At 34.2% G+C, this 24,910-nt stretch overlaps 1 protein-coding gene across 1 annotated transcript in view; it reads right to left on the bottom strand.

The window, feature by feature from the left end:
• The window catches only part of SPAG16 (sperm associated antigen 16), a 922,479-nt gene that overhangs the window by 838,805 nt on the left and 58,764 nt on the right, over positions 1 to 24,910 (bottom strand). The window contains exons 8-9 of the mRNA XM_061204724.1: positions 23,891 to 23,960; positions 16,032 to 16,141 (exon numbers count right to left, since the gene is read on the bottom strand). Coding sequence (XP_061060707.1) covers positions 16,032 to 16,141; positions 23,891 to 23,960 — 180 coding nt within the window. The remainder of the gene's footprint in view (positions 1 to 16,031; positions 16,142 to 23,890; positions 23,961 to 24,910) is intronic.

The following is a 24,910-nucleotide window of genomic DNA, read 5'->3' as shown; positions in this document are numbered from 1 at the left end:
TCTCATATAAGACAAAATAGACTTTAAAATAAAGACTATTACAAGAGACAAAGAAGGATACTACATAATGATCAAGGGATCAATCCAAGAAGAAGATATAACAATTGTAAATATTTATGTACCCCACACAGGAGCACCTCAAGACATAAGGCAAAAGCTAACAGCCATAAAAGGGGAAATCGACAGTAACACAATCATACTAGGGGACTTTAACACCCCACTTTCACCAAGGGACAGATCATCCAAAATGAAAATAAATAAAAAAAACACAAGCTTTAAATGATACATTAAACAAGATGGACTTAATTGATATTTATAGGACATTCCATCCAAAAACAACAGAATACACTTTCTTCTCAAGAGCTCATGGAACATTCTCCAGGATAGATCATATCTTGGATCACAAATCAAGCCTTGGTAAATTTAAGAAAATTGAAATTCTGTCAAGTATCTTTTCCGACCACAACGCTATGAGACTAGATTATCAATTACAGGAAAAAATCCGTAAAAAATACAAACACATGGAGGCAAAAGCCCAGGACCAGATGGCTTCACAACTGAATTCTATCAAACATTTAGAGAAGAGCTAACACCTATCCTCCTCAAACTCTTCCAAAATATAGCAGAGGGAGGAACACCCCCAAACTCATTCTACGAGGCCACCATCACCCTGATACCAAAACCAGACAAAAATGTCACAAAAATAGAAAACTACAGGCCAATTTCACTGATGAACACAGATGCAAATATCCTCAACAAAATACTAGCAAACAGAATCCAACAGCACATTAAAAGGATCATACACCATGATCAAGTGGGGTTTATCCCAGGAATGCAAGGATTCTTCAATATACGCAAATCAATCAATGTGATATACCATATTAACAAACTGAAGGAGAAAAACCATAAGATCATCTCAGTAGATGCAGAAAAGCTTTTGACAAAATTCAACACCCATTTATGATAAAAACCATCCAGAAAGTAGGCATAGAGGGAACTTACCACAACATAATAAAGGCCGTATATGACAAACCTACAGCCAACATCATTCTCAATGGTGAAAACCTGAAAGCATTTCCACTAAGATCAGGAACAAGACAAGGTTGCCCACTCTCACTACTATTATTCAACATAGTTTTGGAAGTTTCAGCGACAGCAATCAGAGACAAAAAAGAAATAAAAGGAATCCAAATCAGAAAAGTAAAACTGTCACTGTTTGCAGATGACATGACACTATACATAAAGAATCCTAAAGATGCTACCAGAAAAGTACTAGAGATAATCAGTGAATTTGGTAGAGTAGCAGGATACAAAATTAATGCAGAGAAATCTCTTTCATTCCTATACACCAATGATGAAAAAGCTGAAGAGTAATTAAGTAAACACTCCATTTACCATTGCAACAAAAAGATTAAAACACTTAGGGATAAAACTACCTAAGGAGACAAAAGACCTGTATTGAGAATACTATCAGACACTGATGAAAGAAATTAAAGATGATACAAACAGATGGAGAGAAATACCATGTTCTTAGACTGGAAGAATCAACATGTGAAAATGACTCTACTACCCAAAGCAATCTACAGATTCAATGCAATCCCGATCAAACTACCAATGGCACTTTTCACAGAACTAGAACAAAAAATCTTACAATTTGTATGGAAACACAAAAGACACCGAATAGCCAAAGCAAACTTGAGAAAGAAAAACGGAGCTGGAGGAATCAGGCTCCCTGACTTCAGACTATACTACAAAGCTACAGTAATCAAGACAGTATGGTACTGGCAGAAAAACAGAAATATAGATCAATGGAACAGGATAGAAAGCCTAGAGATAAACCGACGCACATATGGTCACCTTATTTTTGATAAAGGAGGCAAGAATATACAATGGAGAAAAGACAGCCTCTTCAATAAGTGGTGCTGGGAAAACCTGACAGCTACATGTAAAAGAATGAAATTAGAACACTCCCTAACACCATACACAAAAATAAACTCAAAATGGATTAAAGACCTAAATGTAAGGCCAGACACTATAAAATTTGTAGAGGACAACACAGGCAGAACGCTCTATGACATAAATCACAGCAAGATCCTTTTTGACCCACCTCCTAGAAAAATGGAAATAAAAACACAAATAAACAAATGGGACCTAATGAAACTTAAAAGCTTTTGCACAGCAAAGGAAACCATAAACAAGACGAAAAGGCAACCCTCAGAATGGGAGAAAATATTTGCAAATGAAGCAGCTGACAAAGGATTAATCTCCAAAATTTACAAGCAGCTCATGCAGCTCAATATCAAAACAACAAACAACCCAATCCAAAAATGGGTAGAAGACCTAAATAGACATTTCTCCAAAGAAGATATACAGATTGCCAACAAACACATGAAAGGATGCTCAACATCAGTAATCATTAGAGAAATGTAAATCAAAACTACACTGAGGTATCACCTCATACCAGCCAGAATGGCCATCATCAAAAAAATCTACAAACCATAAATGCTGGAGAGGGTGTGGAGAAAAGGGAACCCTCTTGCACTGTTGGTGGGAATGGAAACTGATACAGCCACTATGGAGAACAGTATGGAGGTTCCTTAAAAAAGTAAAAATAGAACTATCATACGAAACTAACACACCATTGTAAAGCAATTACACTCCAATAAAGATGTTAAAAAAAAAAAAAGAGTAGTCCCCGCTTGCTGCAACTAGAGAAAGCCTGCGTGCAGCAACAAAGACCCAACACAGCCAAAAATAAATAAATAAATAAATAAATTTATTTTTAAAAAAATAAATAAAACAGATAACCAATAGTGACCTACTGTATAACACAGGGAACTCTGCTTAATATTATGTAACAACCTAAATGGGAAAAGAGTTTGAAAAAGAATAGATACATATAAATGTATAACTGAACCACTTTGCTATACACCTGAAACTGTCAGAACATTGTTAATCAACTATACTCCAATATAAAATAAAAATTTGAAGAAAAATCTACAAACAATAATTGCTGGAGACGGTGTGGAGAAAAGGGAACCCTCTTGCACTGTTGGTGAGAATGTAAATTGATACAGCCACTATGGAGAACAGTATGGAGGTTCCTCAAAAAACTAAAAATGAACTACCATATAACCCAGCAATCCCACTCCTGGGCATATACCCTGAGAAAACCATAATTCAAAAAGAGTCATGTACCACAATGTTCACTGCAGCTCTATTTACAATAGCCAGGACATGGAAGCAACCTAAGTGCCCATCGACAGATGAATGGATAAAGAAGATGTGGCTCATATATACAATGGAATATTACTCAGCCATAAAAAGAAATGAAATTGAGTTATTTGTAGTGAGGTGGATGGACCTAGAGTCTGTCATACAGAGTGAAGTAAGTCAGAAAGAGAAAAACAAATACCACATGCTAACACATATATATGGAATCCAAAAAAAAGAAAAAGTGGTTCTGAATAACCTGAGGGCAGGACAGGAATAAAGACGCAGATGTAGAGAATGGACTTGAGGTCACAGGGAGAGCGAAGGGTAAGCTGGGACGAAATGAGAGAGTGGCATGGACATATATACACTACCAAATGTAAAATAGATAGCTAGTGGGAATCAGCCGCATAGCACAGGGAGATCAGCTTGGTGTTTTGTGTCCACCTAGAGGGGTGGGATAGGGAGGGAGGGAGGGAGGAGATATGGGGATATATGTATAGCTGTTACACTTTGTTATACAGCATAAACTAACACACTATAGTAATGCCATTATACTCCAATAAAGATGTTTAAAAAATAAGATAAAAAAATAAATATCATATTGTGTTTATGTAAGAGAAAGTCTATATTTTTAGGAATTACCCACAAATTATTTGGTAAAAGGAAATATAATAAACAAAATTACTAAAAGAAAATATTCAAGCAAAGCATTCTGATTTTGGCATAGGAAAGGATCTCTTACGCAAGTGACAATAAGTGTTACCATAAAAGAAAGTATTGATAAATTTACCTACATTAAAATGAAGAACTTTTATCTGGGTTACTTTTTTAAAAATAAAAATCATATATATTTAAGGTGTAAAACATAAAAAAATGAAGAACTTTTATTCATTAAAGACACTATATAGAAAATATAAGTCACCATCTGTGACAAGATTTCTACATTCATGCAACGGATCAAGGAATGAATACCTAAAATACCTGCAAATATTCTTCAGAGATCAAGAACCTAATAGAAAAATGGGCAAAAGATATGAACTGACATTTCAAAGAATCTAACATATGAATTGTCTATAAACAAAAGAGAACCTGTTAAATTTAATTATTAATCAGAAAAATGAAAATTAAGACCCCATGAGGTAACATATTTTACTTATTAGATTGGCAAAAATAAAGAACCCTGGTAATACCAAGTGCTGGAAAGGACATAGAGTAAGAGGAATTCTATGTATGGGTTTGTAGACATGTCCAACTAATTTGAAAAAGAATATGACATCATCTAGTGAAATCCTCATCTCTCCAGCAATTCCGCTCCTAGATTAATATCCTACAGAAAACTTTGCATATGTGCACCTGGAAGTGTGTACAAGAATATTCATGGCAGCATGTTTATTGGACCAAGATTCTGAAAACAACCTGAACATCCATTAGTAACAGAACAGAAAAGGAAATAGTGTGAAATGAATTACAGCCCCATATAAGAACGTGGAAGAATCTTAGAAACAAAACACCAAAAAGAAAAAGCAAGTTGTATAAGACTAGATACAGAGTCTATAACTTGCATTTATGTTATTCATATATATATGTAAATACATATAATATATAATTTATATATTATAGTCAAATATAGTATATTAGATTAAGGAAATATTACTTGAACATATTTATATTTTAAACTGTAGATATTGATATTGACTGAAGTTTTGAAAATGTAAAAATCTAAGCATTTTTTTCATTGAAATCTCATTTTTGTATTTTCTAAATCCTTCATGCTTATGCATAATTCAAAATAAATAGTAGAGTTAAAAACCTGAGAATAATTAGTATTTCTTAATTACTATCATTCTGATTAACATTTACTTCTTTTTATGTAAAGCAGAATATATTTACTGTAATAATGTATTTCCATTTATTTGATTTTCTACTCAGAACAGAATTATAAACAAGTTGACTTAATCCTTATATATTTAACATGGCATGATATTATGAATAAATATTTTGATTAATATATTTCCTTAGGGATTTTTAATGAATTATTTCAACTGTTAAAGATATTCAACATTATTATCAAATTATAGGCATTAAAATTTCCATTTGCACATGGTTTTAGACTTTTTAATGCATTCCATATTTCTAACCTCTAAAAATAATACAAAACTAATTTCCTTTTTTTCAACTTTATGTCTGGTAACTAGAATGATTTAACATTTTAATGTAATATTCATAATTATTGGCCAAATGTCAACCAGATCCTTGGTTGATGCCAGAATCACAATACTTCAGGCAAAAGCAGTAATAACTGCTTAGCAATATTCAAGAATACAATACAAAATGCGACTAAACTCACTCTAATAAGGCAAGGTATCAGCATGTAAGTGTGTTTAATTGCTTTTGAAGTGCACCATTAGCATGGCCAGTGTGGCAAAACACAACATGATGACATAACACTGACATACTAGAGTTGAAGGGACCTTTCTCTCCTCTTTACATTTTCATATCGTTATATTTAAACTATAATCTATTTCATATAAACACCAACAGATATCATGGCAAAGATATTAAATAAGATTCCATGTTTTCATTAAGTGAATCAAAATATAAAATAGCGCCTAAAGAAGTTGAGAGTTGTGTACAATTTTTATAAGCATAGTAGCACTTTCACACATATAACAGCAAACATGTAAACATTAGAAGATCAGAATTAGCCACCTTAATGCACTAATGTCCATATCTCAGCGTGGATAAAATCTGAATCAGGGAAACCATACCTACAATCAAAGAAAGCTATTGCTAAATCATTCAGGCCATTATATAATAAAATGACAAAAATGGTTAAAAAAGTAATGAATCTAGAAGTCTTAACAGACTTCTATTCAGTGTTACCCATATCATGTTTAACACAAAAGAATAAAATAGTATTAGCAATTAAGTATTATTTATCTTCTCCTGGTAAATACCCTTTTCTACAGGAACACTATCCTTTAATTCATATCAATTCTGTAATAGGCACTGTGCTAGATATATTACATATGTTATTTCATTGAATCGTGACAAACACCTGTTGATGCACATATTATTCTTCCCAATTTATAAAGATGGAAGCATATAAGTCAAGTAATTTGCCCAGGTTTGTACAAGTAATAAGTGGTAGACCTGGGTTTCATATACAGACTAGGCTTCAAAATAATTCAAACTCTAAAACAGTTTCTGCCAAAGTACATGCTACAGTATGTTAACAGACGCTATGCTGAAGGAAAAAAATTGATTGTGATAGTTATCTCATACAAGGATAAGTTATAAAAGTATTAAATTAAGGATAAAAAATAATTTTCTCCCTTAACAAAACATATATGTGATATATAGAGATACATATATATACATGCACAATTTCTAAGACCTAAAAGAAGTTAGGATAAATGCACAAGTATAAAAACTAATCAATAGCATATGAAAACTCATCCACAGCTTATGAGAAAGTAGTTATTTTAATAACTATATTGGTAGTATAAGCTGGGTTTTGAAAAGCCATTCTTATATTACATGTATTATTGATTAATAAACAAAATTAAATGATTAAAAATAATGTAACTTAAATTATTAACTGTAATTAAAAGCTATTTTTAGGGAAATATCTAAAATTTAGCTAAAGTTTTCCTTATAATAAGCTCTGAATAATTGTTGCTAAACCAGCTTTTGGCTGCATAAGTAATCTACAAATTTTAGTATAGGCTTTTTAATTGCTCCTTTAATCAGATTCTTAAATTGTATTTAAATATAAAGAAAACATGAATATTTCCCAAAATGTAACAGGTATCTATTTCTAAATTTGATTTTTAAATATTTAAGATATAAAATATTGTGTAAATTTTGTTGTACATATTGCAATGTTTATATATCCTTCCCAACTTGTCCTCTGTTCTTACCCATTTGGATAAAAATTATTAATGTTTTCTTGATAATATCTTTACAATACTTTAAAGCATGGTTTCCAACAAAAACATATAAGGGGTATTAAAACATTAATCTGTGTACAGACAGAAGCGTAACAATCTAGATAGGATTTTTTTCATTTAAAAGAGCATGTCTATACTCCAACCCCAAAGAGGTTAAGAAATAAATCAGGCAGCAAAAGGATGGAAAGGACAGTTAGCAGTCCCTTATCTTTCCTAATTTTTTCCCCGATTTCTTGAAATACTTTCAGTGGTATGTTTCGTGTTTGTGTGTGTGTGTGTGTGTGAGTGTGTGTGTGTGTGTGTGTGTGTGTGTTTTATCACTTTTCCTGAATCATCACTGAGTACACAGGTCAGGACACAAAGTGTGTGGTATATTTTTAACATACAAAAATTGTAATCTAGCTCCAAATTTAACTCTTCAGCAAGTAATTAAAGCAACATATTTGAACTACAGTGGATTCCATGTGATTCTCTTTTTTTCCCTCTACAATGAAAAAATACATTCTACGTCTAATATTACCTTTTAAAACTATTCAAATCTATATGGAATTCTTCTGTTTTGCTTCTCTTTAATAAATATGTTGATACATTTAAAGTTTCACCTGCATAATCATTCAAAGTCTCATTAAAGTAGTAATTTCTTTCTCTTAACTGTGACTTATGTGATTGCAAAAGACATTCAATTAACTGCATAATGATTCTTATTTCTTTTAGAGTAAAATATATTTCACAGATAGAAGGAAATTATGTTATAAAGTATAGTTATCTTCACAAAAACTAACCCGCTGACTATTTTAGTAACCCACTGATTGGCTTAAAGAGAGAAGAAAAACCACTTTTCCACTATTAACACAATTCGTTTCCTTAATTCAAAAGAAAATAGTTTAAACCATAAGAATTTACTTTAGAGTACAATCTCATATGTTATAGAAAAATACAGAGAAATTAACATGGCATATCAGGAAGCCAGATGGCTAACTGGCTTGAGAAGTAAAGATACACAATTGTCTAAGGAGGATTAATCCAGTTTACAAAGGCACATTTAAGGAAGAATTATTCAATGCCACACGGAATGGACTATTGGAGAACAGTCTAGGAAGCAGCTAAGGTAGTCCGTAGAGACCAGCTTTAGAAGGGTGGGAGTGATAATTAAAAGGAAAAAGGAGTAGTGCAATAGGTGGTTTGAAGGTGGTTTTTGAAAGTCCCCTATAACTTCCACCAGATCCCCCAAACCCAACCAAAATAAACATTAATTTAAGTAAATTTGCTCTGTGAATGAAGCTTCCAGATAAGTTTGTTAGACGCTTTACAATCATATTTTGAACCCCTAAATCTCCCTTCACCACCCCCACCTCCATTTAAAAATGCAGAACCTGGGCTTCCCTGGTGGCTCAGTAGTTAAGAATCCACCTGCCACAGCAGGGGACACGGGTTCGATCCCTGGTCCGGGAAGATCCCACATGCCTCGGAGCAGCTAAGCCCGTGAGCCACAACTACTGAGCCTGCGCTCTAGAGGCCGCGAGCCATAACAACTGAGCCCACGAGCCACAACTACTGAAGCCCACGCACCTAGAGCCCGTGCTCCACAACAAGAGAAACTACCGCAATGAGAAGCCTGCGCACCACAACGAAGAGTAGCCCCCGCTTGCCGCAACTAGAGAAAGCCCGCACATAGCAACAAAGACTCAGTGCAGCCAAATGTAAATAAATAAAATAAATAAATTTATTTTTAAAAAGTGCAGAACCTGCCAATTAATGTGAAAAAGGCATCAATGGGAGCTTGGGAGACACTGGAAGGATAGGATCAAAGATGATAATGTCATATTTTTCAACTGACTGAATTAGTAGAATGCAGACACTATTAAAAGGCATTTTTAAAATGAAGAAATTAGCCTATTTATGAAATATGATTATTTGTGAATTGTCATGTTAATTTTGAGGTAATGGTACTATATCAAAATGGAAATTATTATAAATAGCTAAATTATTGGTATAAAGCTGAGTATGGCAATATGTAGGTTTGAAAGTCATCAGCAAAGAAGTTATATTTGAAAATATATTATGGGATTAGAAAAGTCATTTTAGGAATAGCAACTCTATTACATGGATTTAGTGGAGAAAATTAATGTATTCTCAGTTCCAAAAAGGAGTTATAGAATAAAATTCAATTTAATTTGAGTCATCTATAGTATTTATGAAATATTTTCTTTTTTAATGTTTTATTTTGACAATAAGAACATAGTTTGATAGACAATCATGAGGATATATACATAGTAGATAGAGATGATACAGAGAAATCTGAGACAATGCACTTGAAAATCTTGTCTTCAGATTTCCCTTTACTCTGTAAACCTAAAAAGTGGCCTGCTCCTCTCTGTTAAAGGCTAGCATGCCTCCCTTGACCAAAAGCAATTCAGTCCTCTGCCTTGCAAGACAGCTCATACCCCTCTTACAATATATTCCCCACCTCATCACTGGACAACTGACCAAAATCCATTTAATTCACAATATAACCTAGCCAGGGAAGTACTGACTCTGTTTAGTGAGAAAAAGAACTACTCCCAAAGGAATTGTAGGAATTAGCCAACATGTACCTATGAGTGCCAAGAGAGTACATGTAGGCCTATATTCTGAGGCTGTTGAGGCAAAGGAGGGAGAACATAAAGTTGGACAAGGGAGGATATATAAATATGGGACTACTCTCCTCTGACATAGCATTTAGCACCCTGGGAAGGACCCTGGTGTTAGTAAGATGCTAGGAGGGCTCCTAAAAGCTTCAAAAAAGTGATGGCCTAACTAAATAAAGTAGAAATGCCAAATCTACCATGAAAAATAGTGGAAAAAAGCATCAAAAGACTCAGAGAAATGAGCATGTGACAGTGGACATACTATTCAAGGCTGAAAAACCCATGAGATAACCACAGGATGTCCAGAGGCTATAGTAACTATGAAAGCATCAAAGATTGTGCTGGAGAGGGGGGCAGCAACATCACTGAGAAACTCAGCTGTGGCTCTCCTCTAGGATGATGGTAGATGTTATTAGAGAACCAGGGTCCCTGAAACCAATGGGAATGACAGGAGCCCGTGAAAAGAAAGGTCCGATGGGAGCACATAAATATCAAAAGCAAGGTGGGCACAATTATGGAAAAGATCAGAGTAGCTATGGGAGAGCCTGATCCAGAGACAGCTAGGGAGATAATTAATAGAATCAACATCCTTACAGGCCAGCAAGGGTAATGCTTGGGAAATATGGGAAGCCAGCAAGGGTAATGTTCAGTCTGTAGAACAAGAAGAAATTGAGGATCGATTATCAAGATGCTGAAGGCAGCCATCCCATAAAAAGCCACAATCTCTTGCCTGATTTCCAGACCCGAGCCAGTTTTTACACACTGAACCTTTTGGCCAGGGCTCTAGGAAGAAGGATCCTACAACACAAAAGCAAGTATATATGATAATTTACTCAGACAGCTACACACACAGAAGAAGAAGGACTACCCCACACATTTGAAATTGTTGAAATAGGGTCTAGCATGGTATTGATACTCAAGAATGTACAGTGTTATGATGCCCCCCGTTAGCATTGAGGAATATGGAGACCAGGTAATAAAGTATTGGCTCAGGTCTGGCTCCTGAGATAGGAACCATGAACCCACCTGCTTGTCATTTCCTTAGTCTCCAAATAAGTAATTTGCAAGAACATACATGGTAATTGCCAGAACTCCATCATTAGGTCTTGACCTATGGAATAAGGGTTGCTGTAGTTGGAAATGCCAAGTGAATGGCTCTGAAACTGCTCCCTTCTCTGATCAATATAACCAAAAATAATACTGCAAACTAAGGCAGGGCAGGGGGAGTGTTGGCAGAAATTTGCCAAAGGATGTCGATGTGGCAGTTACCATCATATTCCCATATAATCCCCTACCTTTACATGGCAAAGACAGAAGTAAACGTAACTCCTTTCCCTCAGGGCCATGTAAATTCCTCTATTCGCCATCAAATTATAGTAATCCTGATCATCTTTACTTTCCACTATATAAATGAAATCACCCTAAATGGGTCTGGTGAGCAAGAAGTGGCAAGTAACCTAGATGTCTTAATAAGACACATGTGTGCCAGAGAAGAAATAAACACCAAGAAAATTCTGACTAGAGCATGTTGAGATAATGCTTCTAAACAAAAGGCAAGTTGCTGCTTATTGTATCCTCCATCTTGAACAAAGAATATAGTTTAAATGATGTCTGGGCCAAGAAAAGTTTTGCAACAGGTCCAGGGTATGATGCAAGACATCCCACCTGCCCCTTCGGTCTTATAGCCCAGCAGATCCAATGGTGCTCAAATTATCTGTGGAAAATAAGGATGCTGTAAGAAAGACTATAAACAGCTCCAGCAGAACTGCAGTACTGACCTCTAGACTTCTAGAGAAAAGCCATGCTCATCTCTGTTGATCATTATTCCTAACAGTTCTCCTTTAAAAGGAGTCAGATCCCAGTATGCTCCTGAGCTCTGGTAGAGACTAAGGACTTATGACCTGAGTTACTTTTCATGAACTAGGAATGCTGTCTGTCCTCAAAGCCATGATTCTGGACATGCAAAAAATCCCAGTTCATCTTAAAAAGAAATAATTGTAATTGAAATTGTGCTTGAGCACTTCAGAAAGGCACAAGTAAATTACATGAGCAGGCAGCTTAAAATCCCAAATTTCCACTCTTGTTTCAATGCCATATGTCCTACCATACCTATGGCTTTGTGAGTTCACCATGACCAGGTAACAGAGGAAGAAAAAAAAAATCTAGCCTAGTTTCTAGATGGGCTTGCATGATATGCCATCTCTGCTACCAATGGACAGTCACTGGATTATAATTCTGCCAAAGAGGACCCCCTACTGCTCTGGCCCGAGAAGCTATGAAGTCTTCAAGTATGAAGACTATGCACAGGCTCAGTATCAAGGACTTCCCCTAAGCAAAACTGATTGGCCACCACTCAGTGCTAAATGTCCAGCTTGCCAACAGCAGAAGCCAAAGTGGAACCCTTGTTATGGCACCTCACCATGGGAAGCCAGCCTGCCACCTGGTGGCAGACATTATTTTGAACCTCTCTCATTTTGGAGGGGTTACTGATTTGTTTTCACTGGACAAATATGTATTCATCATATCATGCAAGGTTCACTTAGGAAAACAAAAACCTGACTCTAAATCACCTTCCAAGTCTTCCCCGAAGGGACAGGAGCCATTTACAAGGGCAATTCTTTTACTTCAGACCTTTCAGAGATAATTAGATATTAACTTTGAGTGCATTCCCTTTACTGGAAACATAAAAACACCATCCAATAGACTAGGAGGTCATGATAGCCTCATGATAAATGGTATTTTGGCTCAAGTCTGTTTCGCAGTAAACCCAGTGGGTCTGTGGACTCGTTCCCTGGTTATTTCCTCAGCTTCTGACTGTACACCTGGAATAGACATACTAGTCAATTAGTAAAATCTCCTCATTGGCTCACTGTTTTACGAAGTAAGTGCTACTATGGCAGGACGGATCAAGCAGAAGCCCTAGAAATTAACCCTACCAAAAGAGTAAACTAAAAGCAAATCACAGTCCTGTGGGAATTATAGATATGTGTGCCACAATAAAGTAGTACAAAGATATAGAGGATAGATACCCATCGCAACCTCATTAATTACCAGTTCGGCCTTTGCAGAAAATTGATGGATCTCACAAAATGACTGTGGATTATTGTAAAATTAATAAGGTGTGGTCTACAATGGCAACTACTATTTCAGATGGGATATTTGCTTTCACTGCTCTGACTGCACCACAATCCAAATACTTAGAAATTCCCTTATACATTGTCATGAAATACAATTCATGCTTATGACCAAAGTATGCATTTTACAGTAAAAGAAATATGGTTATGGGCTAACACCCACAGAATTAATGATAGGCCATCCCACAGAAACAGATGGCCTGATAGAATAGCAGAATAGCTTATTAAAAAATCAGCTGCAGTGTTAGTTTAGAAACACCACCAGTGTTGTTCTCACAGTCACGGAAACCAAGGGTTCACAACAACAGAAGTAGCCCCTCTAATTATTACATCTCATAACCAGCCTGCAAAGAGTTTGCCTACTGTGCCAGCAAGCTTAGGCTCTGCTATTCAATGGCTTAGTTCGAAAGAGAAGGATGCGTCTATTGTGGCAAGAGGGAAGGCACCATCAGATTAAAACTAAGTCTGACATCTAGTGATTCAGAGACTTTTGTGACAGTTTTGCACTTTTTGACGTGGTCGCTGCTAAATGATGGATTTGGAGAGGACCTTCTTGAACCCAGAAAAACATCTGGGACACCCTTAGTACATCCATGTTAAGTAGTAAATATCAATGGAAAACTATAACAATCCAAGATAGCAGGACCACTAAATACTCAGACCCTTCAGGATTAAAGACATGGGTCCACTCACCACATAAAGAACCCCAATGAGCACTGGCTAAGCAAAACACAAACCCTGAATGAGAAATAAAAGAAGGAAGAAGTATATCAAGTATATGTCATGGCTGGAAATAAACTATTCAGCTGTAAATATTTCTGTTACATACATATTAATTAATGAGTTCTTTCTAATCCCTCCCCTGGCATTGTGCGTTAGAAGTTCCTCTCCCCATGCCCTGCATCCCTCCCGTGTCTTCAGCTCCTACAAGACAGCCTCTTCCTCCACAGTCCTCCTACCTGAGGGACCCAGTTCCTCGAGGCTGGTAACAATGCTCTCCCACTGTGCCTCCAACACAAAAAAAAGTGTCTTGCCATTGACAATCTCTGAGTTGTCTGCCTGCCCCCTAGATGACATCTTAGCTCTTCTGTCACCTATGTAATCAATTCCATGTATTAAAGTTATTTTGTTCAAACGATCTAAACTAGTTCTTTTTCTGACTTAAACCCTAAATGATTTCCTGACTTTGCCTGAATGAAAAGGCAAAACATCAGAAAAATTCATTAAATAACTGCTTTTAAAATTGCAAAAGTGAATAAAACATTCCTCTTACCCTATTTTTTCTTCACTTTTATACAGAGGATACACGATAAAAACTTTTACATGTAGACTAAAACCCAAGAATTGATCCCTAATGAAAGGAGGCAAACTATCTTGAGAGATACACACTTACATGTTGGGATTGAAGACAAGAGCAAAGCTTGGAATGACATTAGAGCACCCCTGCCCCCGACACACATGAGACCTGGCACCATACCATAGGAGAGAATGGTAGGATGTGAGGGTGGGGTGTAGGAAAGGCAGCCTCTGTCAAATATACTAATGTGTTTTAACCCCAAAGTTCCAAAATTTCTCTATTTATTTGGCCACTGTTGGGGCTATGGCCTGCCGAGCCTTCCTGCCTGCTCTGTTCCAATGTCCCTGGCAGCTGACCCTGTCACCCACTTACAGACAGCCCACAGTCACCCTTCACACATCCTTAAATGCAGAAGAAACTCATGCAAGTTTGGAATTTTGATTATGACACAGAGCTGAATATATTTAACTACTGACCTGAAACAGTCATTTCTAAGTATGACTTACTACCTGAAAAAGAATGCCTATGCCATGTCAGAAGATGAAAATGTTTCTGATGACAACCACCACTATCACACCCAAAATCCTTAACTCTGAATTTTTTTATTATTGTGAGTCTTTTATTTGTTCCCTGACTTACTAACCTCTGTGGAGATAAATAAAGATTATCCAAACTAGAACAAGCACTACTTAGTGACAGCAATGGAGTCATCTACCGCCACTGACTGCATTAGGCAGAGACTCAAATTACAGGCAGGCGGAGAAGTGGGAAAGCTTTATGGTGACAAAAGAGGGTCTGTCCTGATGGGACCTTGGAGACATGGGGAACCTGAGGCAGGCTGACTAAAAGAGGGGATTTCCCTCAAATACCGTAAACCTAAAAAATTAGTATTGATGATAGAGGAACAGTAAAATACTAGTCTAAATATCACCAGAAAGTGATTATCAAAGCCTTAGTATAAACTAAAAGCATTTAGTCTGTATTTTATTCAAATATTATATATGATACTAGATTCCAATGCATACCTTTGAGGAAGAAAAATGTTATAGATATTAGCTAAGTAAATGATTATTTGAATTCATAAAAATCTGTTGTTCTTATAGCATTACTACACTAAAAAAGTTATTATATTTGTAAATGCTTTCATTTTTAAATGAATATCAGATATTTTAGAACTCAAAGGTAACAACTACTTTATAAAAACATTCATTACCTCAGCTAAACTTTTATGCAATTTTCATGACAAGAAACTAAACCCTTCATAGGTTTTGTGTAATCTTCTTTCTTCCTCATTTTTGATCTCTTTGACCAGACATTTTTAATACCATTTTTCTGTAATCACTGAAGATTTTAACTCTCATCCTGACTGCACAGCAAAGGCACTCAGATATAAAGAGATTCTTAAATGGGGTATAATTCTTTCCATTCTTCTTTTTGAAAAGACAAATGAAAGTTCGAAGTTATAGTATGAGAAAATAAATAAGGGATGATCTGATAGTTATTTCTTTTGGACAAAGGTAATTTTAAGCAGAAGAGTGAGCAGGTGAGCAGAAATGGCCATGATTAAGTTTGAGTAAGTGGCAGAGTGATTCACTGAGCTGTCTCTGCCACTAATAAATGTGTGTCCCTCAATTAACTAGTTACTAGTAACATTTAAGAACCTCCATTTTCTATCTATAGACCAAGTGGTTTGGAATACATAACTTCTAAATTCCTTTTCCAATAAAATAATGACACAATATAAGTCCGTGAATCTGAATATCTGAGAGTTAAGTATGAATTAACGGAAACAAAAATATCATACCTTTGTATTAACTTTCATCTTTGTTTTACGTTTGCTTTGTTCTCTGGCTTCACGAAGACCTTTCTGAGTAGGACCTTCTGGTGCATTTTCCTTTTCACAATTCGGAACAACTATAAGATAATACAATTTACTCTTAATGTTTATACTGTTTTTAAGAAATATTATAACCAAAAAAAATAAAAGAAAGCCAAATTCATTATACACGTATTTTTTGAAGTATTAAACTAATAATATTAAAACCATACTAAAATGTTTTAAATGAAGTCTCAAATTCATTTCCCAGAAATGCAGGGTGGCATTGCTGCAAGGTTAGTGAAACAGCATTGCGAGCCAGTTGAAGAGCATGTGAGCCGATCTCCAGTTACATTATATCTAAATTCCTGTTATCATGAGGTTTCATGTGTTTATAAACAAAAGTTGAAGGGGGTCAAAGGAGAGAATGGTAAGCAATGACAAAATTTCCCAAGTGGAACTGGATAATAAACAAGAGAATTTTTTCTTTTAAACTTTGGATTTATTTTATTTATTTATTTATTTATTTATTTATTTATGGCTGTGTTGGGTCTTCGTTTCTGTGCGAGGGCTTTCCCTAGTTGTGGCAAGCGGGGGCCACTCTTCATCGCGGTGCGCTGGCCTCTCATTATCGCGGCCTCTCCTGCCGCGGAGCACAGGCTCCAGACGCGCAGGCTCAGCAATTGTGGCTCACGGGCCCAGTCACTCCGCGGCACGTGGGATCTTCCCAGACCAGGGCTCGAACCCGTGTCCCCTGCACTGGCAGGCAGACTGTCAACCACTGCGCCACCAGGGAAGCCCTAAACAAGAGATTTTTAAATGAATATTGTATTAATAAAATATTCTCTATGCTTCACAATGTTGAGAAAAAAAGAAAAGAAAACACAGGGTAACATTCCAATATAGTTGTAACATTGGTCCCCACACTCTCCTGGACATAAAGAGCAGTCCTACAGGAATCATCTGAGGGAAAAAGAAAAGTGACAGGAAAAGTCTGTTTCTTTTTCACATTTTTCCATATACATATACATGTTCAGGTATACATAATTTCCCCCTGTATTTCTAAACAGCCAGCTGATTTCAAATAACTAATATGGTTATAATCATTAACTCATAATTAAGTGACTAAATGTTCTAATTTATAACATTAATTTATAATAGAGAAAAGATGATGAACACCAAAAATATGTGGATGATTTCATTGTCAAGGCTCTCAAAGAATCCTGATGTTATAAAGTAAGGAAGCATATGCTAACATTTAGTTTCTTTCCTGATCTAATTTTTCCTATTCAGTACCAGTTTCAAGGAAGAAAACCATCAAAATAATCCCCACAATGACATAAAAGCCGAATGCTGCATAAGTTAGTACTACATGAAAGTACTTTAAAAACTTCTAACACTAGGGTATCCAGACTGCATGTCCTCGCTCTGCTGTGCCACAAGTTAGAGCCCCACAGCATCTGGAAGTCAAAGTGCGGAGAAAAGGCAACAATTACAGCTCATGGAGATTAGAGAAAAATTTTCACTTCGAATTCTCTTTTATTGTATTTTCCTCTTCAACAGCCAAGAGTGAAAGCCTGATAATGACAATAATTTAAAATAATAATCGCTAGCATTTATGCCTCATTGATGTTTTACTATCTAACAGGTACTGGTCTAAACAATTTACACGTATTATTTCATGAAATCCTGTCATTAACCCTGTGAAGGTCACTACCTTTTGTTCCCCTTTACATATAAGGAGAATTTGTATAGTAATATCTACAGGGAAGAAAGGAGAAAGCAGTAAGGAGAGAAATCCAGGATTCCAGTAGATAATTCTAGGAATACGAGCAGACCTCAGATAGCATGCAAAACATTACTAAGAACCACTTCATGAAAGAAATAAAATAAAAAGCAAGAAACAAACAAACAAAATGGTAAGGATAAATGAAAGTAAAAAATCAAAAAGGGCTTGGTTTATATATGAGGATATGTAGTTGTTCCACAATCAAAATGAAATTACAAGAATTTACACTTTATAAAAATATTTTAGGAAAAAAATCGACATTTGCAACCAAAACATGAGAATACACATTGCATAGTGTATGTGTAATTGAAAGAAAAGTAACACTTAATTATTTCTCAATGTACCAATAATAAACATGATTCCCTCTCTATCAGATAAATATCACTTTATACAAAGATTTGTAGAACAAATGAGAGACTCAAACATTGGGTCCTTGTCACATTCATAAAAGTGCATATAATTTTCACATTCCACATAGTGCTTCTTAATGTTTAGTAACACCCTGGCAAAGTCCATTTCTCCATCACAGGATCCTCATGCTTATCATCTAATGCTTGTTAATGAAAAGGCCTATAGTACTGACTGCTACTATGCAGTTTCCCAAATTTTACTTGGGCACAATCATTATCTCAAGGAAGGTACAATCCCTTAGTAAACATCAAATAAACAAATTTTCACTTATAGAAATTATAGTTATTGTACTCCCAGTGCTAAATTTCACCCATTCAACCATTTCTTCATGTATGCACACATTCAATCAATGTTAACTGAACATGTTCAGGCCCCTGGTTAAATGTCAGATACGCATGAATATATTCATTTAACATATACGTAAGTACCTATATTGTGCCAGTCCCTAACTCCATTATAGATTAAACACACCTGAAAAAAGAATTATTTAACTGAAAAAAATGTTTTGAAGAAGTTATCCATAGTTTATCCCAGGGAGATAAACAGAAAATATCTAAGAGATTAGGAAGCTGAAATGAGATCAAGTACACATCTAATTGGAATTCAAAAAAAGGTAACAGAGATAAAGGGAAAGAGGTTATATTTGAAATGATAATATATCTTTCTAAACTAGACCATATACTACATATAGTCATAAGAAATTGACATCTTGTAGTGAAATTCTGAGCAACAAAAAGTACCCAATTTAAAAAGCAATTAATTAAACTAAAACCTTTGCTCTACTATATACGACATCTGTTTGTGATGCTGAAGTCAGCTTTCACAGTTTTTCACTTCATAAAACATTTCCAATTTCTAGAAGTTCTTCCTGAATTCATAGTTTCCTATCATAAATTACAAGATATCATAAAATACAATTATATGTATTTTTATAACCTACTTTGGAAATAGGTATCATTGTATTCAAATTGCAACCTCATATGAAATCAAATATCAGCTAACACAAACATAATAAAAACCAGCATACTGATAAACTTTTTGAGCTTATATAATTTGCACAAAAAAAGTTTTATCTCATAATATATAATACTAAAGTGCTTTCTGTGTAGTTTCTTGTAAATATTTGATACATATTACTTTCCATTACAACAAAGAAAAATGTAACAAAACTATCACTTCAAATATCTAGCTGATAATAATTCACTATTTCATAGTTTCTCCTAGGAATTTTTCTATTATTCTACATACCAGACAAGAGTAAATATAGAATTATAAATTATAAACCCTTTTCAGGTAAGAAATTTGACTACTAAAGTATTAATATTCTCTCTAGGTGGTAGCAATTATGGATAATTTTTAAAACATTTTATCATTTAAAATTTTTCTATAATAAGCGCATCACTTTGATAGTCAAAAAATATGGTACATTTAAAATTCTTTGATAACTACTCCAAGTGAGTCCAAGTTTTATCTTATTCCTTAAATTCAGATTAAATAACAATTAATTAGTCTTTTTCCCAAAGTTCATAGTAAATGACAATCAAGTCATTGTTTCCTAACTACAGGGCGAATTACATTTAATCTGAAGAATTTCTACTGCCATACCAACTTCTGTTCAAAATGAACAAAAAATAGGTAGACAAATGACAGACAGATAAAATATTTTAAAAATTAAGCCAAAATGAGAAAATGAAAAGGGAAAGAGTTAAATATATTAAAATAATTGTGAAGGACAGCAGGATTTACGAAGAACCACCAGTTAACCAATAAACCAACTTCTTTTCAAAGTTGACTAAGTAAGGTTCTAGTTGATCAGCCAATCTGAGTAATAACAGAGTCTGAGATCACACAGCCAAATGCTGGCATGCCACAAGGAACTTAGGAACTGCAAGTCCTTTAAAACTAGAAGGCATGTTTATAAGGAGCACAAAATTATTCAGTACAGAATTTAAGGAATAACTTTTATTCAGGTAATTGAGACCATGCAACTAAAAAAAAAAAAAGAAAACATGTTTTCTTCATGTTGGGCTTGAATTTATTTCTTTTGATCAAAAGTCACTTCAAAACATCACAGATAAAAATGTAATTACAAACTTGATCTTCAAAGTAACTTATAAATGTCAGTCTAGAAAAACATGTAATATATTCATTTATAAATTAGATTAAATACCAGGAGATAATTTCATAAGGAGTTATCTATAAACCATTATTTTATTTTAATAGAGATGTCAAGGATAAATAAATAAAATCATAAACTCTTATAAGTAGAACGTAACATTTAGAGATTAACTGATGCAAGCATCAATTCAATGCACAGTTCAACCTTTATGCCGTCTTATATTTATAGTTTTTCACAATCTTTATTCATTCTGAGAGTTAGAATTCCTGAAATTATGGTAGTTTCACATCATCATATTTATATCTGATTGTATTCTTCTTAAAAGTTATATATATATGAAAAAAATAATTTTTGATGTAAACAGAAATACATATTCTTTGAAAAAATGCAGTAAGGAAAAAATGAAGAAATAATCACATTACACAAACTTACGTAAACATTTTGGTGTTTCACATATTTAACAGACATGATCTTATACTACATGTTTTTATTTCTGAACATTAATATTTTAATATGAACATTTTTTTATGTGTGATTTTTAAAGACTTTCTCGTATTGTATGATCAACTATATTGAAACATTCACTTGTGATTAAAGATTAAGACTGCTTGTATAGTTTTGTTACTATAAATATGAGTGCAATAAATATCCTTGTGCATAGACTCTCTAGGCATCACTGAGCATAACTGATATTTCTTTAATATAAAATATTAGGAAAGGAACTACTGAATCAAGGCTGAGAAAAAGTTTTTGAATATGAGAATGCTACACATTTCTTTTAAGCCTTAATCAATCAGAGAACACAATGAACAGTCATCTGGAAATACCAGAATGTTATTTTTATTAAAAATTCACCATTTTGCAGTCTTTCTATATTTTAGAGCTTCCCATCATTCTTTTCTAAGTCAACATTATTGAGGTATAATTTACATAAAATAAAATGCATACATTTTAAGTGTAGAGTTGGGTAAGTTTTGACAAAGATAAGTAGGCATATAACCAACCACTTATATCTTCAAATCAAGATATAGAACATTTGCACTACCCCCCAAATTATTATTTTCTTATCCTTTACATACCTTACATACCTTATATAGCATTATTTTACAAGGCTATAATTTTAGTTTTTATCAGTCACTTTCCTTTTAAGAAAATTAAGAAGAGGAAATCTTAACGTTTACATTAACCAGAATCTAACATTTCTAAATCTCTGTACAGTATTCAGTTCTGCAGATCTAAGTTTCTTCTGGCTTACTTTTCTTTTGGCCCCAAGAAAATAGTTTAGTATTTCCTGTACTTTAGAATGGCTTGCAACAAAATCTCTCAACTTCATTTGTATTGAAATGTTTATATTTCACTCTAATTTCTGAAGGATATTTTTATTGAATATAGAATTCTGAATTAAATTTTTCTACATTTTAAAGATGTCATTTCATTGTTTCTAGCCTCCAATATTTCTGATGAGAAATAAGCCTTTATTTGTATTATTGTTTCCCTGTAGGTAACATGTTTTTTCTCTCTTGCTGATTTCAAGATTTTCTCACATAAATTTTGAGTATGATGCATCCAGGCATGATTTCTTTGTGTTTATAGTTAGCTGCTTTTTTTCGATCTATGAGTATATGCTTTACATCAAGTTTGGAAAATTTTAGGTCATCTTTTAAATATTTTTATGCCCCATTCTCATTTTTTTTCCCTTGGGACTCCAATTACTTGTATGTTAAACAGGCAAATTTTCCTTCCTTTTTTTTCTCTCTCTTCTTTAGAATAGATGATTTTTATTGATGGCTCTTAAAATTCACTGACACTTCCATCATCTCCAATCTATTGTGAAGTATAAAATTTTGATTTTAGTTACTATATTTTTCAGTAAGAGATTTCTATTTCCTTTTTTTTTGAGTTTCCATTTATCTGCCAAGATTCTCTACCACTTCATTTATAATGTAATATTTTCCTTTAAGTCCTTGATCATATTAAAAAATAGTTGCTTTAGCATTTTTATCTGCTAAATCCAACACCTGGGCCATCCGAATATAGGTTTCCATTTATTGTTTTTGTCTTGATTGTGGATCACATTTTCCAATTTCTATAACATAACTAGAAAAATTTAATTATACACTGAGCAGTATGAAGGTAGATTATTAAAGACTCTGGACAATTATCTTCCTCTGAAAGGTACTGATTTCTGTTCTAGTAAGCAGTTTAATTTTTTGATGATCACCTTGAATTCCAGGCTTAATTTTATGCTCTGTTCGAGTGGATCCATGGAAAGCCCTAAATATTCCCCAAGGTTCGCTAACTTGGCAAAATTCAAACTCTAAACTCTGTTTCCCCTAGGAATCCTGTGTAAGCTTTCTTTTTGGTTTTATAGGGTGGGTACAGGATGGTTAATGTTAATATGGTGTCACCAAGGTGTTGAAGAGGTCTTTCCATCCAGGCCTGGCCAGAATGCCAATATATCTCATCACTGCTTGACAACTAGAATCCTTTGTCCCCTCTTTTTTTTTTTTTTTTTTTTACTGGTTTTAATTTTTATTGGAGTATAGTTGATTTACAATGTTGTGTTAGTTTCAGGTGTACAGCAAAGTGAATCAGTTATATATATACATATATCCACTCATTTTTAGATTCTTTTCCCATATAGGCCATTACAGAGTACTGAGTAGAGTTCCCTGTGTCATACAGTAAGTCCTTATTAGTTATTTTATATATAGTAGTGTGTATATGTCAATCTCAATCTCCCAATTTACCATCCCCCTCATACCCCCTGGTAACCATAAGTTTGTTTTCTACATCTGTAATTCTATTTGTGTTTTGTAGATAAATTCATTTGTACCCTTTTTTTAGATTCCACATATAAGTGATAGCATATATTTGTCTTTCTCTGTCTGACTTACTTCACTCAGTATGACAATCTCTAGAATAGCCAAAAGAATCTTGAGAAAGAAATATGGAGCTGGAGGAATCAGGCTCCCTGACTTCAGACTATACTACAAAGCTACAGTAATCAAAACAGTATGGTACTGCCACAAAACAGAAATATAGCATCACTGGTCCCCTCTTAATCTTAAAGAGTCTTTTCTCTCTGGCAAGTCTCAAGTAGTCTTGCATGTGTAGCCCAGCCATCAACTAAGGACTCATAGTACACTCTCTCACAAGCTGGGCCATTGTTCATTGCAGCACCCTCTTATCTGGTGCCCTGTCCTACAGATTCTAGATGCTTCAACAACTTATGAACTATAGTCTGCCTCTTCAGTTCAAACAGGACTGCCATGCTCTTCTTGACCTCCATCGCCATAGAGTTTGGTTTGGGAATCTTCCCAGACAAAAGTCATGATGATGGTGAAGCTCAACTTACAAATTTTCCTTCTATCATTTGTCTTCTGTGACTTGTGATGTTTTCCAATGCCTAAAAATAGTTACCTCAAATATAGGGTTGAGAAGTCACCCTATCAGCATTTTGAGTTCTGATAAGATTGAAAAATCACCAACCAATAATAAATTAGTTTTATTATATTTCACTTTTACCTCTAATTTCAGGAGCACGGAAACTATGCCCTATTTCCATATGCTTCAGTGTTTCTTGAAGTCCAGAAATCTAAAAAGTAAAATCCAAAGATATGAGGTTATATACTAAATAACTCAAAAAATGGGTTAAAAATGCAATGTTTAAATACTGATTACAAAATATAGAAAACATTCATTTCTCTTGGATTAATTCCTATGTATTTTAAAAATTTAAACATTAATTGCAACAAAAGAAAACATAATTTTAAGTTTAAATTCAATTCCACGGCAAGTATTAAGTATCTATTATGGGTAAACGTCTGAAACATTTATTTCACAGCATAGTTTCCTGAGACAACAATACTCGTTGCACACTTTTAATGATAATTACTCAGGTGTCTACCCTGAGAGAGTTTTCTCCTCTGTTGAAATTGCTTCACAACAGCCTAATTCATCTTTATGTCCATAAAAGATGAGGTAAGTATTACTTGGGAAGTAAAATATGAAGAGACTGTTGTTATCCTAAAACTCTTAACTCATTTTCCACCCACAAACTTACTCCTTGTTTTATTCAATTTGTTAGTTTGTTGGCATACTATTTACTGATATTTCCTGAACAACAGACTTAAATTAAAAATTCAACCTTAAAAAGCTATCTCATCCCTTATATGATTATACCAACACAAAATATCATCTATTTAATTATATACAGATACACACATTTTTCTACTATCATTGAGTAGCAACATTTCTTTATTAATGGAAAATAGCAGATAATAATTTGTAATCTATGGATTAGTGCTCATGAAATGCTTGGGTGGGAAAAAAAAGTGAAAATTTTATATCTATTCTTGGATGCCAAATGGATTATATGCCAAATGGATTATAAAATTTTTTAATGAATTTCTTATTTAGTATAGTGTAAAATTTACATAAAAGTTGCAAATATGGTGCAGAGAATTCCTGTATACCTTGTTTCCCCTGTTAATGCCATGCATTACCATGGTACATCATCAGGCTCAACATCCAAACCAAATTTGG

The sequence above is a fragment of the Eubalaena glacialis genome, chromosome 1 (assembly GCF_028564815.1).
Source record: "Eubalaena glacialis isolate mEubGla1 chromosome 1, mEubGla1.1.hap2.+ XY, whole genome shotgun sequence".
Lineage (NCBI taxonomy): Eukaryota > Metazoa > Chordata > Mammalia > Artiodactyla > Balaenidae > Eubalaena > Eubalaena glacialis.
The sequence above is the reverse complement of the archived record's forward strand: the minus strand, read 5'-3'. Positions and strand labels throughout refer to the sequence as shown.